Raw genomic sequence first — 17,945 nt, forward strand, 5'->3', positions numbered from 1 at the left:
TATTGTTGTGGTGATTATTGCATTAGATAATGTACACAAAATATTCACAGGGCCTAGCACATTGTAAATGCTAAGAAGTTATTCATTATTTATTACGGTATAAAAAGCTCAGAAGAAAAACTTTTTACTAGCACCATTATTATTGTTTATAAGATGAATATGCAAAAGAATATAGAAAAGATAATCAGTGAGCAACTTTAGTGTTAGTTTATAGGAAATCATTTCTACCTTCACTTAATATGCAAAAATGATTAGTGCCAATTTGGAAATTAGAGCTGGCAATATTGATAACAGCTACTCTTACACCTGAGCACCTTTTAATATGTCCAGCAAAACAGTGCTGCTCCTTCTATTTATTCAACACTTGGCAAGTTGAACTATCCAAGTATGAAAATATTATTTTCAGGGAAAGCTGTTATCTGTTTATCTATATAGAGTGATAAATACATTAAGTTTTTAAACATATTTCTGAGTCACATTAGATTTTTCCATTACTAAACTAAGAAAATATTATATACAAAATCATTTACCCTCATAATTATATCTTTGTAATATATGTTTTCATATTTCTGTATATTACAAAATAGAAATTATGTTTCATTTCTAATCAGAGACAGATGAAGCCTTCGGCACCTAGAAGGCAACACAGATCCTGGAAATATCATAAACGCCAGCACACATATAGTGTCTCCTTGATGGTATCAGATGTGTACCTCTAGCAAAGAGCATCCATGGAAATAGCTGAAAAGTAGAAGGCAGGTAGGTAGGGGACCAGATAACAGCTTCTAAAATAATAATGAAATAAAACCACAAGAGGCAGCTGTCCCATGAATTGAGCAATACAATTCAACTGGATATGGCAGAACAGGGTGACCTGATACAAATCTTGGCCAACCACCCTATAGGTAAATAATAGTAAAACATCTTTTATCAATTTCAGGTTCGTTTTCCTTCTCACCGTCCTCGCCTAAATCCTGCCCATTGTTCAAATTCCAGTTTAAGTCTCACTTTATTTAATAGTAATATGGGAAATCACAAAAATGGTATTTACATATATGTTCTTATTTCATCTTTGAAACAACTCTTTAAGGAAGTAGATCCTCAGAAATGTTAAGAAACTTGACAAGCCATTTGTCCAAAGTAGTATTGATGAGTTTAGGATTTGTGGAGAATAAGGTTCTTATGCAAGATCCATGTGAAAGTTTGTAGGAGGTTGGATAGGTGAGTCTTAAGTTTGAGGAGCAAAGCATGACTAGACATAAGGTTTTGGAAACCATTATCAATTAATGATGATAGTTTATAACAAGAGAATAGATGAGATCCCACAGATAGAGTCTCTGGAATAAGAGAGGTGGTCTAAGATCTGAGGGGTCTTAAGACAAAACTCAGGAAGACACCAATATTTATTTTTATTTTTATTTTTTATTGCATTTTAGGTTTTGGGGTACATGTGCAGAGCATGCAATACAGTTGCATAGGTACACACATGGCAGCGTGTTTTGTTTGCTTTCTCCCCTTCACCAACATTTGGCATTTCTCCCCAGGCTATCCCTCCCCACCACCCCCTCCCACTGGCCCTCCCCTTTTTCCCCCAATAGACCCCAGTGTTTAGTACTCCCCTCTCTGTGTCCATGTGTTCTCATTTTTCATCACCCGCCTATGAGTGAGAATATGCGGTGTTTCATTTTCTGTTCTTGTGTCAGTTTGCTGAGAATGATGTTCTCCAGATTCATCCATGTCCCTACAAACGACACGAACTCATCATTTCTGATTGCTGCATAATATTCCATGGTGTATATGTGCCACATTTTCCCAATCCAGTCTATCATCATTGGGCATTTGGGTTGATTCCAGGTCTTTGCTATCGTAAACAGTGCTGCAATGAACATTCATGTGCATGTGTCCTTATAGTAGAATGGTTTATAGTCCTTTGGATATATACCCAGTAATGGGATTGCTAGGTCAAATGGAATTTCTATTTCTAAGGCCTTGAGGAATCACCACACTGTCTCCCACAATAAACTAATTTACACTTCCACCAACAGTGTAAAAGTGTTCCTTTTTCTCCACATCCTCTCCAGCATCTGTTGTCTCCAGACTTTTTAATGATCGCCATTCTAACTGGTGTGAGATGGTATCTCAATGTGGTTTTGATTTGCATCTCTCTGATGACCAGTGACGATGAACATTTTTTCATATGATTGTTGGCCTCATATATGTCAGGAAGACACCAATATTAAAGTGTGAATGAAAGCACAGCAAGCAGCATACAGAAACTAAGAAGGAGCAGATAGAAAGGAAGAAAATCAGCAGAGTTTCGTGTCACAGAAGAAGAGGGGACTGAATTTCAAAAAGGTATCAATTAAAAGTGTCAAAAGTTACAGAAAGATAAAGTTAGAAGAAACTTGCATTATTGGGTGGGGGCAGGAGGTGGGGAAACAAATTTGAACATGCTCATACTGTGATGGGGAAGGAGCCAATGACGGGGAAGAGGCTGAAACAGAGAAGAGAATGGAGAGCTATGAATGGATTGAACTCCCTGAGGAGATGGGAGAGGCTGGTATCCAAACCACAGGAGAATAATTTAGTTTTAAAGTTGAGAAGAGAAAATCCTTCCTGTGAGAGTGAGTGAGGCAAGAACTATGCAGGAGGCTTAAGGACAGTATGGCTACTGAAAGGCTTAAGAGAAGGAACTGAGCAAACAGCAGCCTTCCTTCCCCCACACCATAACAGAAAATCTCTTCATATGCCTTTTGGTATCCTCTGAAAGCCCTCAGAAATATCTGAGATCCAACATCTTCACTAGGATTCGCTTTTCTCACACATGTTCACACACATTGCCTCATCATTCATCAGAGCATTCCATTCCAGGATGCTGAGAAAACAAAAATATCTTTAGCAGTCTGAACCATGTGAGGTATATAGTCCCAGAGAGACATAAGTATGGGACTTTAATCATATCCTCTTTATCCATGTCTGTGGGCAATTATTTAAAGTCATTTTGTTTTTGACAAGTTGTCTTACCCATTATCTTTATGTTTTTAAAATTTATAATACAAATAATGTGTAGCTAATTGATAGTTTATACTATTTTAATAAATAATTCAGGATCTCTCTTTAAAAAAATACCTGTAACTGTCAATTGGAATATATGTTTAGGACAACTTAAATTGATACTCTGACATTATAATTCTCAAACGTGGCCCAAATAAACTCACTACTTATATCAACTTTGCTTCAGTTTCTTCCTTTTAGGTTGACCAGGCTAAGTTCTGAAATGTTTTTTCCTTCTTTTCACTGAATCAGGTGATGTATCCTAATAGTAGCCTCCTGTTTTTGATAGCTCTTTGTCTTCCAAGAACATCTTGGTCTGGCTTCCCTTTCCATCTTATCCATTCATTTATGGTAGTGCTGTATTTTTTAGTGTCCCTGGTTGGACTTCACCTGTGGTTTGAATCTTGTAATCCCTCTAAAACTGCCTCATGTACAGGGTATATAACTGCGTCTGGTTCCCATTGTTGCCCCAACAAGGGCATCTACTCCACCAGCTTGTACCCTATTCACTTTCCTGAACTGGGAGCCCTGCAACTGTATTCTTTGCCATCTACACCTCATGCCCCTACTCCTCCAGTACCCCTAACTCCACCCAGAAGTTCTATGAGGTCCTTTAACCCACCTTCCCTTTCAGAGCAGAAGTGTGTGTGTGTGTGTGTGTGTGTGTGTGTGTGTGTGCTTGAAGGTCCACTCCGGGTGTGCAAATGACCACTCTATTGTCTCCAAAAAACCTGCCCATCCCCCTCCCTCTCTGTGTTCACTGCAGTTCCCAACTGAGCCACCTGGTGATTCTCCACGTGGGGGCGTGGTGCCCTGCCAAAGGAAGCTGGTTCCAGCAGGCCTTGCGGCATGACTCAGCTTTTCTCTATGACGCGTCGCAGAGTCGGTTCGGGGTTTGGCGTGGTGAGGGAGACCTGCTTCGCCGTTTGTGAGAACAAGGGAGTGAGGGAGGAAGGAGGCCAAGCAGGAGGCCAGGACTGAGCAAGGACTAAAGTAAGACTGAGAGGGGAGAGGAGGGACGGACTAGTTGGTGGCAGCAGCCTGTACTGGAAGCGGCGACACTAGTGAGGCAGCTGCTTGACTAGGCCGCAGCTGCTTGACTAGGCCGCAGCTGCTTGACTAGGCCACAGCGGCCATGGCAGTGAACTTTGCGTACCACGCCAGCGGGTTCCGCCACAATGATGTGATCAAATTCATTAATGATGAAGTCCACATGAATGGGGGTGGCCCAGCCTTTTACGTGGCCTTCCGCTCGCGGCCGTGGAATGAGGTAGAGGACCAGCTTCGGGCCATTGTGGCCGACCCGAAAGTGCCGCGGTCCGTTAAGAGGGCCTGCACCTGGAGCGCGTTGGCTTTGAATGTGCGAGCGGCCATGAAGCAGCAGAAGCAGCTGCAGTACCAGGTTCGGCGGCTGCAAGGGCATATGGAGGAGCGCCAGGCGGCCTCCTGGGCTCTGACCTCCCAGCTGGAGCAGCTGCGCCTGGAGCGTGAGGCGGCGGCAACAGAGCTGCACTTCACTCAGTCCGCTTTGCAGCAGGCGCTGAATGAGCGTGATGGGCTGTACGGGAGGCTGCATGAAATTGAGAGATCCATGCAGGTCTATCCGATGCCTCAGAATTTTGTACCTGGTCCAGGAGCCATCCAGTATGGGCCTGTGGTCTGTTGTTTAAATGCAGAACAGAGAGAGGCAGTGGCCACAGGAGCGCAGGGAATGCCACATTCAGAAGGCCAGATAGCAGCCCCAACAGCTGTGTTTTACATGCCTGAAGCCCAGAGTGGCTGGATCCAGGGCATGCAACCCCTTCTGCCAATGCAGCCCCCACATCCAGGCCCATTCTATGTGCCTTCACAAATGGAACTGTCAAACTCAACACTTCTACCACCCCCAGTAGTAATGGAATCATCAGCAGCAGTTGCACCACAGATGCCTCCTTCAGGGACTTATCCACCTGGTCTCCAGGCCACAGTGGGGTCCCAGGAAGGGATGGCCCCTCAGTGGGACCAGAGGTGCTATGGCCAGGATGGATATCCTGAGAATTTCCAGTGTGTATATCATCCAGGGGATAACAGAAGCCACAGCCAAAAGGAAAGTTCTGAGTCTCCCCAGGGAATGACCTCTCAGGGAGACAGAAGCAGCCATAGCCTGGAGAAAGATCCAGTGATGCACCAGGGTGCAGCTCCCCAAGAGTTTAGCAAGAGCCACAGCCTGAAGAAAGAACCAGAGATTCCCAAGGAGATGGTCCCCCTGGGGGACAGCAGCAGCCAAAGCCTTAAGAAAGATCCAGTGATGCACCAGGGTGCAGCTCCCCAAGAGTTTGGCAAGAGCCACAGCCTGAAGAAAGAACAAGAGATGCCCAAGCAGATGGTCTCCCTGGGGGACAGCAGCAGCCAAAGCCTGAAGAACGATCCAGTGATGCACCAGGGTGCAGCTCCCCAAGAGTTTGGCAAGAGCCACAGCCTGAAGAAAGAACCAGAGATGCCCAAGGAGATGGTCCCCCTGGGGGACAGCAGCAGCCAAAGCCTTAAGAAAGATCCAGTGATGCACCAGGGTGCAGCTCCCCAAGAGTTTGGCAAGAGCCACAGCCTGAAGAAAGAACCAGAGATGCCCAAGGAGATGGTCCCCCTGGGGGACAGCAGCAGCCAAAGCCTTAAGAAAGATCCAGTGATGCACCAGGGTGCAGCTCCCCAAGAGTTTGGCAAGAGCCACAGCCTGAAGAAAGGACCAGAGATGCCCAAGCAGATGGTCCCCCTGGGGGACAGCAGCAGCCAAAGCCTGAAGAAAGATCCAGTGATGCACCAGGGTGCAGCTTCCCAAGAGTTTAGCAAGAGCCACAGCCTGAAGAAAGGACCAGAGATGCCCAAGCAGATGGTCCCCCTGGGGGACAGCAGCAGCCAAAGCCTTAAGAAAGATCCAGTGATGCACCAGGGTGCAGCTTCCCAAGAGTTTAGCAAGAGCCACAGCCTGAAGAAAGAACCAGAGATTCCCAAGGAGATGGTCCCCCTGGGGGACAGCAGCAGCCAAAGCCTGAAGAACGATCCAGTGATGCACCAGGGTGCAGCTCCCCAAGAGTTTGGCAAGAGCCACAGCCTGAAGAAAGAACAAGAGATGCCCAAGCAGATGGTCTCCCTGGGGGACAGCAGCAGCCAAAGCCTGAAGAACGATCCAGTGATGCACCAGGGTGCAGCTCCCCAAGAGTTTGGCAAGAGCCACAGCCTGAAGAAAGAACCAGAGATGCCCAAGGAGATGGTCCCCCTGGGGGACAGCAGCAGCCAAAGCCTTAAGAAAGATCCAGTGATGCACCAGGGTGCAGCTCCCCAAGAGTTTGGCAAGAGCCACAGCCTGAAGAAAGAACCAGAGATGCCCAAGGAGATGGTCCCCCTGGGGGACAGCAGCAGCCAAAGCCTTAAGAAAGATCCAGTGATGCACCAGGGTGCAGCTCCCCAAGAGTTTGGCAAGAGCCACAGCCTGAAGAAAGGACCAGAGATGCCCAAGCAGATGGTCTCCCTGGGGGACAGCAGCAGCCAAAGCCTGAAGAAAGATCCAGTGATGCACCAGGGTGCAGCTTCCCAAGAGTTTAGCAAGAGCCACAGCCTGAAGAAAGGACCAGAGATGCCCAAGCAGATGGTCCCCCTGGGGGACAGCAGCAGCCAAAGCCTTAAGAAAGATCCAGTGATGCCCCAGAAGTTGGTTCCCCTGGGGGACAGCAGCAGCCATGGTCTGACAAAAGAGCCAGTGATTTACCAGGAGATGGTCCCCCTAGGGGACAGCAACAGCCACAGCCTGAAGAAAGATCCAGTGATTCCCCAGGGCACAGCCCCCCCGAGGCTTAGCAACAGCCAGATGGAAGATCAGGAGAGGCCCCAGGAATCCCTTCTGGAGGACAGCAAGAGCCATGATGTGAAAGTTAGCCCATGGAAACACCACCAGCCTCAGGACCAGAAGGTCAAGCAACTAAAAAGGAAAAAGGCCTCAGAATCCCAGCGACAGAAGCCTGCTCCATGTGCCCGCGTAGAGAATTGGGACTGCCCATGGTGTAATGCCTTGAATTTTCCACGGCGCAAGGCCTGCTATAAATGCAAGAGAGCCCGTATGCCAGTTGAGAATGGCAGCATTGACCCAGCATAAACTCAGTGATTTCAGGAAGGTAAGATGGATGCACTCCAAAGAGAAACCAATTTCCCAGGACCCCCTTCTGATAAAAAAAAGTAACTTATTTACTTAACAGAAAATTTGAAACCAAAATTATAGAGAAAATTAGATAAAATAATCCATCATTCTATTAACCATATTAAGTACTTTTTATCATTGTGAGTATACATACATACAAATACGTATGTATTTTCTTATTTTATGCACTTATTTGAATAAAGACTACTGAGTATCACATTCAGCCTTTAATTAGGGGATTTCTCCTAATTGCATTCAACTTTTTCAGGTGCTAGATTCTGGTTTTCTGATACTAATTTGTTAATTCGTTGACACCCTGGAGAAGCAGAAGTTATAAAGCCTGTTTTAAATAAACCATTTTCTGTTTTTTCTCAAACTCCTTTTCCTGAAAATGCCATGTATTTAGCTCAAGCAGCCATGTGATTTTAGAGTTACAGGCTATGTTATATTATAGAAACGCCACTTTTCCTTGCAAGTGCTATCATTATTTTGAAACTACTGCAGTGTTGATTTTTGCTTTTTGTTTTATTAGTTTTACAGATGAAGTCCTGTTTTGTATCTTAGCCCCACCAAACTTGCTTGTTTCTGAAGAAGCTGAACCTACGACATTACAAGGTCACCAAAGGCAAAAGAAGTAACACCTCAATTCTGATGGACCCACACCTCGCTGAGACCCCAACTGTTTGCAGCCAAGAAGAATGAGAGGAAGTCAGGGAAGAAGAGATAATTTTACACTCATTAGGGGGAAAAGGAAGAACAAAATAGATTCTTTTAGAGTTGAAGTTTTTTTCATTGGTATGGGAATTAACTTGGAAAAGTTTGAGGGGGGTTGTAGTGTTAAATTCTATAGATGACAGGAACTTTGATTAATTTCATTTAATTCATTAAAGAAAGAGTTATTGTCTAGTACGTTTTGGGAGCTAGACTCACTGTTATTATCTAGTACACCCAGCATAATCCTATTTTGTGAGTTTAAGATAGGAAAGAACATAATTTGGCATACAAATTAGATCGGGGGTGTCTTCTTTGCCTTGCATATCACGTGACCTTGGATAAAACCAATTGAAGTAACATCCAGATTCATTTTTATGGTTCTGGGTCCAATGAGAGAGACTTTCATGAAAGGTTTCTTGTTTTGTTTTTGTTAGTTTCCTTTTAGAGATGAGGTCTCACTTTGTCTCCGAGGCTGGAGTGGAGTGGCATTATTGTCATAGCTCACTGCAGCCTCAAACTCCTGGGCTCAAGGGATCCTCTGGCTTCAGCCTCCTGAGTGGCTGTGAGCTGCCATGCCCGGCTCTTATGAAAGGTCTCGAGTAACCAAACTGCTCATCTCATTGGTCCCAGGTAAGACAAATGAGCAGTGACAAAGTTTGGATAAGTGTCCTCACAGAAATGCAGACACAGCTTTTCTGATTTCCTCCTTTGAGAGGGATAACTATTTTACTGGTTGCCCACCAGCCTGCCTGAAAGACCTGGGGTGTCTTAAAGAAAAACAATGCTTTCGGGAGTGTTCACTATACACACTAGCTTTGAGCCTCTGGCTGCCCCATCCCAAGTCCCTTTTCAGTCAACAGTAGATGAAGAACAAAATGGATTCCAAAGACAAACATTGGAGGCACCAGGTTATGGATGGTGTTTCTCTTAGGAGGAGAAATTGGGTTAAAAATAGAGCTAGAATTGGGCAAGCACTCTTGAGAATAGCCCAGGACCCCTCTCCTCTCCCTCTTTGGTGTGTTCTCTATAGGCTTGCCCAAGGCAAGGAAGGAGCCAGGATGGAGTCCAGGGTAGTTGGTTAGATTTGCCTTCAGTCCAAGCTAAAGATGTCCTTGAGTTTCCCAATGAAATCCCACCCAGCTCACCAAAATCAATGTTTGTAGGCGTTTTTCTGGTCCTAACTAGTAATAAAGAGTGTTCGCTTGACTGCTGTGTCTTCCATGTAGTGTGTATCTCAGGGTAGGTTTGCTTAGAGGTGGCGTCTTAAATCTGCATCTGCCCTTCATCTCAGTGAAGTGAAGAAAAGTTCCATCTCATTCACTATTGGAGGACATCTCCTCTCCTAAGGAGTTACCCAAGAATGGGGGCAAGGTACTATGTGGACTTAGACAATGTATTGATTGTGATTTTCCCCCCTACATTTGTTGTCTAAGTCTACATAGTACCTTCAAGGTGGGCACTTCTGCTGCTCTGGAGCCAGTGGGAGATGGGAATGTCTACTGATGGTGGAAGTCTTGATGCCTAGGGTCCAGCCTCCTTATGTGCACCATATAGCCATTCTCTGTGGGGCCCTGCCTTCTTTCTGGGGTCTTTGCATAGAGTGAGAGGTGCTTAGGTAACATGAGCAGTAATCTCCTTTTCTTTCTTTTCTCTAAGTCACTCTTCTGTTAGCATAATTCTGTCAAGATGTTCAGGATTAAAGAAAACCAAATACAGGTTGGAAGCATAAACATCCCCTGAGATAAGGGAGGGAAATGATCTGGACATCTTCTGGGAATGAGTATGGTGAGGTAAGAGGTGAACAACAAAAATAATCTTACCATACCATAAACTTTTCTCAGAGATGTGACAAACAGGAAGGGCTTTGTTTAACTGGGACGAAAGTACAAGAAAAGAAGGGGGCTGTCAGGGAACAAACACCTAAACTTTTGTTGGGGAGGAGGACAGATGCTATAATATTTTGTATATCCTAATGGCCCCTGTATGTTTGGAAATATGGGTATGTGCAGGTATTTTTTTCCTCCTGGGTCGAAATTTAGTGCTGGTATGATAGAGGAGGAAGAGTAGAAATTATAGTGGTGGAGGAAGAGGGGAAGGATTCCAGGTGTTGCCAGTAGTGATGGTAGGTGTGGGCCTGGTGCCATTGCCTTGCAAGCACTTAGGAAGGTGGTGGTGACAGAGGAGGAATATGGGTATTGCTCTGAGCAAGGGAATGCAGGGAAAGTGGGAAGAGTCCTATTAGAGTCTTTGAGGGCCTCAGAATAAGAGAAGCAGTATTTTTTTTTTGCTGCTTACCCATTCCTTCACTTATTCATACCTACCTAGTGGAGCCTAGGCAGAAGCAGTATTGCCTTCAAACTCCCATGTCCATTTCTACCCTTTAATATAAAAGCAGAATCAAAAGAAGCAGCTTGAATAAGGGCATGTCCTGTGAGACATCGGTTGACAGGTGTAAAACGTAGAAAATGCTTCTCCACTTACCTTGGACTCCCAAAGTGCTGGGATTACAGGTGTAAGCCACTGCAGCAGGCCTAAAAAAGCACTTTTAAAGGGACCGTGGAGTTTTTCCTCAAACGGCTCAACTCTGCAAGTCAGACTGGTCCTAGCACCCCTACCAGACAGCTACAGTCAATGCTAGGGGTCCAAGTGCCCCTGGAAGACTCCCCCCAGCTTTCCCCTGGAAGTGGGGTGGAGCCAGCAGAGAATTCTAGGGGTGACACTCACAGTCCAGGAGACTTCTGGTGCCCAGAGGGTAGAGGAGTGGAAGTCTGGGGGTGCTCAGTCCCACTGTGTCCTGGATAGGCTGAGCTGACTTGCAGGCTGGTCCCCATGGATGCTCAGAAGGAAAATGTGCAACAGCAGGTCAGGAAGGGAAACCAAGTCAGGAAAGGGCCCCAGCCATGGCTAGTGGTCCACTCCCAGCAGCACCCAGTAGCACTTTGTTTTATGTGGCACTGCTTGCAGAAGAGACAGTTGTCTGGGGGTAGCAGCCTTGGACCCTGGGTTCCACAGACAGGAGGATCTTGCAGTCCTCACACCTGTAGCAATTTTCCTGGAAGTTTCTTCTCGTGCACCTGATTTTGAAGGCATCTTTCACATCCCAAGAAATAATGGAACTCTCACAGATGCTGCATACTGGGGCGAATTTCCTGCAGAAGTCATCCAGGCAGTACACCTTGTTCTGGCTGCCCAGGGCCAAGCTCTCATTCTCGATGCACTGGCTGCAGGTCACACACATGAAGCAGGAGGGGTGGAAGGCTAGGCCCAGGGACCTGATGATGTCCTCCCAGACCACCTCCCTACACTTGCCACAGTTCTCCAGTGTGTTCTGGTAGCAGGGTTCGCAGAGGACTCGCCCATCCTTCCAGTAGAAGCTCTGCCCAGCCAGCTGGCAGCTACAGGTGTGGCATGTGAAGCACTGCGGATGGTACTGCTTCTTCATGGCCACCACAGCCAGCTCTCCGGGGGAACATGGTTTTGTGGCAGAAGGCACAGATGTCTGTGGATGCCTCTCTCTTAACAGGCTCTGTTGGGGAAGGTGGAAGCTCTTCGTCCACGGGCCTGAGGGGACCAGAACCAGGCTGAACTGGGGCCCAGGTGGCAGTGGGGGCAGGGCAGGTGTGGCTGCTCTAGGTCTGCAACGACTGATGCACCTATTGGAGCAGGTGCTTCCTCTTAAGAAGTCAGGAGCACCTGAGCGGGTGGTGGATGGGGCGGGAGGAAGTCCAGGTCAGGAAGCCTGTCATCCTCATCCAGAACAGGAGGAGAGGGTGAACATCCTCCATTTGAGAGCTGCAGAGGTGCCTCTGGCACCGTGGCTACAGCCCTGCCAGGGGGTTTCCAGAGTCTGGGCCTCCCTGCCAAGCCAGCCCCTGGTGCTTTCATGGGGGCAGGGCCCTGCCACGGGATGCCACACCAGACCTCACAAACTGCCTGACTCACTTCCTCAGCCACAGCTACATGGATGTGCATGGGTGCCAAGGTGATAAAAACAGATGATGCCACTCTCTTCTCAGGCTTTGAGGCCATGGCTTCAGCTCCTAGTGTAGCTGGGATCCCATGCTCCTGGAAGGGCTGAAGTCCTGGATGTTCAGGCCAGCTCTGCTAGTCCACCTGCCCCAGGCAGCTCCGATTTGACACCCCATCCAAAGGATTTGACCGCCTTGACTTGGTAAGTGGAGGTTGCATACTTGAACCACTGCTTCATTTGCTTCGATAAAATAATGCATGAAATGACCAACTGGAATAAAACTTAAACATTCACTGGAAAACAGGCCCAGCATTTGACAGCCAAATTGAATCTTCTCAGAGAAATTTCCACACTTTTATTACCATCTAGGAAAAAAGTAATGTTCGTCATATTAGTTTGCTAGGGCTGCCTTAACAAAGTACCACAGACTGGGTGGCTTAAACAACAGGAATTTAGCCTTACAGTTCTGAAGGTTAGAAACCTGAAACGAAGATATTGGCAGGGTTGGTTCTTTCTGAAGGCTATGTGGGGTAATCTGTTCTAGGCCTTTCTCCTGGGCATGTGGATGGCTGTCTTGTTCCTGTGTCTCTTCACATTGTTTCCCCTGTGTGTGTGTCTGCCTCTATCCACATTTCTGTTTATAAGAACAGCAGTCATATTGGATTGGGGGCCACCTTTGTGAGCTCATTTTAATGAATTAAGGTCACATTCAGAAGTACCGGAATTTAGAACTTCAACATGAAATTTTTGTTTAAGACAGAGTCTCACTCTGTTGCCAGGCTGGAGTGCAGTGGCCCTATCTCGGCTCACTGCAACCTCCACCTCCCAGGTTCAAGCAATTATCCTGCCGCAGCCTCCCGAGTAGCTGGGACTACAGGTGCACGCCACCACGCCCAGCTAATTTTTGTATTTTTAGTAGAGACGGGGTTTCACCATGTTGGCCAGAATGGTCTTAATCCCTTGACCTTATAATCCACCCACCTCGACCTCCCAAAGTGCTGGGATTACAGGCGTGAGCCGCTGCACCCAGCCTTCAACATAATTTTTTTGGGGGGATCACAATTCAATCCATAACATTAATAAAAATAGTTCTTCTACTTAGACATCTGAATTTTAGAACAATTAAGACTATTGAAACTCTTGGAACTTTTGTGTAGTATAGGGGATAAACAGAATTTGTATCCTAGCACTGGCACTTGCTAGCTATATGATATTAAGCAAGTTGCTTATTCTTTCCCTGCCTCAATTTCCTTATCTATAAAATGGGAATAATTATGCCTACTGAATAGGGATATTAATTAATATAAGAAAACATGCTTAGCACCATACCAGTTTCAGTTTATAAATCCATTTGTATTATTCTTCCTTACCCAGAAGTAACAGTGAAACCCAGCTGAATGGCATTAAATAGGCAGTCTGAATAGTTACCAAAAAATTCATATATATGGACATGTACAAATTTATAGTTTCTCACTAGTGAATGGCAAAGCTTGTTAATTTCCAAGATATATTAAAAGAAAGCAATGTTCATTTGGCTGAGAGGAACATAGTGCTAAAGAGTCTTGAGTTCTGTTCTATCTAGGGCAATTAGCTTCACTTATTGTTTCCATGGTTTAACCAAGGGAGTGAGTCAGTTACAGATCAATTGGTATACATATCACCCATTGAATATACCAAAAACGTTACAAGATAAATCAGCTTTTTAGTTTTCATGGTAATTTTATCTCTTGGTGCTCCCTGTTTATAAAGAAGAGAAAACATCCTTAATTTCTGAGAAAGTAAAAATGTAACTATCAACACATTAATTTGATTCCAGCAGCTAAAATTTCAGTTGAATGCACTACAATTTATTTATAATTATAAGCATTGTGGTGTGGCTAGGCTACCAGGCATTTTTTCTGTCTGATCATCTTTCTATACTGTAATCATATTATGAGGATCAGTATGTAACTAAAAGAAGAGTGATTTTTATTGTTGATTTAATTACTATGTGAGAGTAGTACATTGGAGCTTTTCATTATAAGCACTGTGATAATTGATCATTCTAACTATTGGTTTGAATAACTTAAATGTAACCTGTAATTTCCACAACCTGAAATCAATAAGGTACATTTATTTTTAATTAAATGGATGCAAAAATAAGACCTCGGGAAAATGTACAAATAAAAGCAGTAATTTAGTTTTAAGTACTGTATTGGTTATCTATTGCTGTGTAACAAATTACAGAATTTTGCAGTTAACATAATGCACATTTATTATCTCAGTTTCTGTGGGTAAGGAATATGGGTACAGTTTAGCTGGAACCTCTTCTTCACGGTCTGTCACAAATGTGCACTCAAGTCATAAGCCATGCCTGGGAGCTCATTTGAAGTCGCTGCTGTGAAAGGATCCATTTCTAAGCTCACCCATGTAGTTATCGGCAGAGGTGATATGCAGAAAAATGGTCTTTGAAGATGTATGTATTCTAATCCCTGGAAAACATGAATATGTTATTTCACATGGAAGAATCAAGATTGCTAATCAGCTAACCTTAAAACAGGAAAATTATTTCACAAGGAAGAATGAAGATTGCTAATCAGCTAACCTTAAAATAGGGAGATTATTCTGGATAATCTGGGTTGGTGCAATGTCATCACAAGGAATATAAAAGGTGGAAGTGAGAGGCAGAAGAGTAGTCAGTATGAGAGTGATGCAATGTGAGAAAGACATTCATACACTTAATGAATGCTTCACGCTAGTTTTGATAGGGGCATTGAGTTCTTAACTTACTTTGTGTTGACTGCAGGTCATATTCTATATTCAATGAAGGACATACCATAACATTTTTCATTGCAGGATTAAGTTTATCACAGATTTCATAGGAAAAATAACTAAAGGACTTAGAACAAATTATAAAATTATTACAAAATACAGAAACCTCTAATAACCTATTATCAGAGACACAGAAACAGAGCTTTAAATTAAATAAGCTGATTCTTAAAAACCACTTACACAAAGGTCTTACATGTGTCTAAGGCCTTCAGCTCTTTTTTGTGGAGTTTATCATGACCCTGAATAGCTCAATATTTAGACATGTAGAAACAAGTCTCAAATGAGAAAAGCCACTTCTCCCCTAATTTGTTATAAGTAAAAGATTGATTGTGAGCACTGAAAGTGAAGATTCTGTAATGAGATTTCTCCTCAAAAAGGACAAGTTGGCAATGATTCAAACTGGAGCTCCTTTTGTCTTTATAAGAAAAACAGCATGAATATGTTGATTTAATTTCCTTATAATAATGAAGTGCATAACTAGCTAAAACAATGGTAAAGAAATCACATATTATCATATTTCATCCCTGGAAATGCTTGAATGCTTTCTAGAGCTACTTTGAGCTAAGATTAAAGAACCCAGAAACATATTTTTATTTGGGAAAAAAGTCACACTATGGCCCTTTGTTATATTCCTCACTTTCAAAAGGATATGACATTCATTACTAAATTGGAATGAGTAGCTCACCTTTTGTTTTGCCTGCAGTTTGGTTTTACAGATTGAATGCTTTATGATTGATTAAAATAATTTATGAATGTGTGTATGTGTGTGTGTGCGTGTATATGGTCTCTCATATATGTAAAATGAAAAACCAATTTTCTGTGAAGCTTAAGGCCCTAGCTTCTCTTGGCCAGAGAAAAGGTGACCAAGTAAACAAATGAATAATTGCTGTGGCATTTTACAAATGCACATAATATTCATTTTCTCTTCATCCTTGTTGTTTTTACTTGTAATATTCTGTGATACATTATAAGGTCAAAATAGAATTGATACTGTCCATTAATGATGATGAGAAAGTGAATAAAGGAATATTTGAAAATGTGATTGGATTCTATAGCAAAACAGACAACATATGATGTTGTAGGATTATCTTTTTTATCTTTAAAAATTATTTAAATTCATATATGCATACGATTACCAAAATAAAAGCAATATATTGGGACATTTGTATTCACTTATTGCTACCATTTTCCGTTGTCTTTTGATATTTATAGCTGTGGCTTTAAACTGCACAAAACAGTTACCTTCTGGAAATTATTAATTCAAGTATTCATATGTACACCATTGTGGATAAATATTTTATTCTGACCAACTAATATTTTAAGGATTAATGTTTCGCGATGATTGGATGTTACCCTATGGTTTTGTGTGCCAAACTGTGCTATGATACATTAAAGAATCCATTACCACCTAGATGCTATGTAGTCACTTCCCAGAAGCAGTGATAAAGGTGGTTAGAAATGTAAGAATGATTAATACCATTGACGATGTGATTAGTGGAAACAGTCATTTTATTTGGGATGCTTTTTGAGACTCCGTTTTGATAAGTGGCCTGCCAAAGCAAACAAATGATAAGAAAGAGCCTGTTCACAGGGGAATTTGTAAACAAATGACAAAAATTCAGCAATACTTTGGCAATCCAACTTTTTGGTGATTTACATATTGTTTTTGTTGTTTTAATGACTGAATAATCTAAAGACTATCATCTTATTGGGGTAGTCCTAATGAGATTTTTATTTATAATCAACAAACCACTCTGCGAATGTGGGCAGTATTTGAACTAAAGAGGCTGTTTGCCAGCCACCAAAGAAAAAGAACATCTGGATGTCTACAACTGTCTTAAATTTGCTCCCAGCAGATCAGTCTGAAGTTAGGAATTCAGGTTGCATTTATCCAACACCAAAATAAACAGTGAAAAAATAATCTGACATACATTTAGTTTTTTTATATGTGTGAAAACAACTATACAGATATTTTGAAAATAGACTGAATTTTGTCCCTTTTAATCTCTTAAGCATCAGCGACGTATTAGTATTAATGTAAGTACTTGACGTTTATCTTGGGGTTTGTTATAGTTATTCCTTTAAAAATACACATCTATATTACTATAAGTTTTAAGTTTGCCTTATGCCAAAGCAATGTCAGCTAATATATGTTATTTAAAATGTTTAAGGATTAAAAACCTGTGGAGTTTACATTTTCCCTTAAAAACATCTAGGGACAATCCTAAAGTTACAAAATAATGTATAGTATATATAGTAATTATTTTAAAAATTATTTACTTTGAAGATTGAAAAGGACTTGAAAGGTCATTGTACAGTAAAATATTCCAATACTTTAATCCAATTTGCAGTATTCCTGAAAAGTTATTGTTTGGTTTTCAAGTGAATGCTTTACTCTTTTTACCCAAGAACTTAACAATCTCCGTAGACAGCAAAAATCTTCCCTCTATTTGGTGAACTTCACTGAGTTGAAAGCTGATGTGTGGTAACTTTCTCCCAACAGTTCCAATTTCTTCTTTGGGAGTTTTACATAAAGAATTTGAATATTCATCCATTGGCTTCTCTTTTTCAGATTGAACAATTCTAGCTCCTTTACCTGTTCTTCATATAAAACGGTTTCAAATTCTCCCATTTGTTTGATTGCTTTCATATAAACAAACTTTTATGTTATGGCTCACAGAACTGAGTCTATGCTCAGTTATGGTCTGTGAAAGATTGTCAGCTCCTTTGTTTAAAATACTATGGTTGTAATTATATAAATTATAACCTAGTATTATAACCTATTATAATTCAAATTTTAAGTGTGGACTTGTTTTGAATTTATTTTAAGCTAAAATATCCAAGTCTTTTTATTTTCTTTTTTCACTTTTTCTTTTTTCCTTTTTAAAATATATGCATTGTTGCAAAGTCTTGTCTTTCCCTTTTTGTACTTGTGTGGTTGGCTCTTTGGATCCAAATACAGGACCTTATACTTCCCTATTATAATTTATTTTCTTAGATTTCATTTGTCATTTACCGGTCTGTGATAATTCATAGGGATTCTGATTTATCATTTAAAAGATTTTCTCCCTGTATTAGTCTGTTTTCACACTGCTATAAAGATACTACCTGAGACTGGGTAATTTATAAAGAAAGGAGGTTTAATTGACCCACAGTTTCATATGACTGGGGAGGCCTCAGGAAACATACGATCATGGAGGAAGGTGAAGGGGAAGCAAGGCACGTCTT

At 42.5% G+C, this 17,945-nt stretch overlaps 1 protein-coding gene and 1 pseudogene across 1 annotated transcript; one reads left to right on the top strand and one right to left on the bottom strand.

The window, feature by feature from the left end:
* Nucleotides 1–3,911: 3,911 nt before the first annotated feature.
* On the top strand, nucleotides 3,912–9,143 carry TEX13C (TEX13 family member C). The gene is made up of 2 exons (XM_035288359.3): nucleotides 3,912–7,199; nucleotides 7,755–9,143. The coding sequence occupies exon 1, from the start codon at nucleotides 4,190–4,192 to the stop codon at nucleotides 7,178–7,180; it is 2,991 nt and encodes a 996-aa protein (XP_035144250.3). The 5' UTR covers nucleotides 3,912–4,189; the 3' UTR covers nucleotides 7,181–7,199; nucleotides 7,755–9,143.
* A 1,630-nt stretch (nucleotides 9,144–10,773) lies between these two features.
* LOC100409008 (filamin-binding LIM protein 1 pseudogene) lies at nucleotides 10,774–11,965 on the bottom strand (annotated as a pseudogene).
* Nucleotides 11,966–17,945: the final 5,980 nt, after the last annotated feature.

The sequence above is a fragment of the Callithrix jacchus genome, chromosome X (genome assembly GCF_049354715.1).
Source record: "Callithrix jacchus isolate 240 chromosome X, calJac240_pri, whole genome shotgun sequence".
NCBI lineage: Eukaryota > Metazoa > Chordata > Mammalia > Primates > Cebidae > Callithrix > Callithrix jacchus.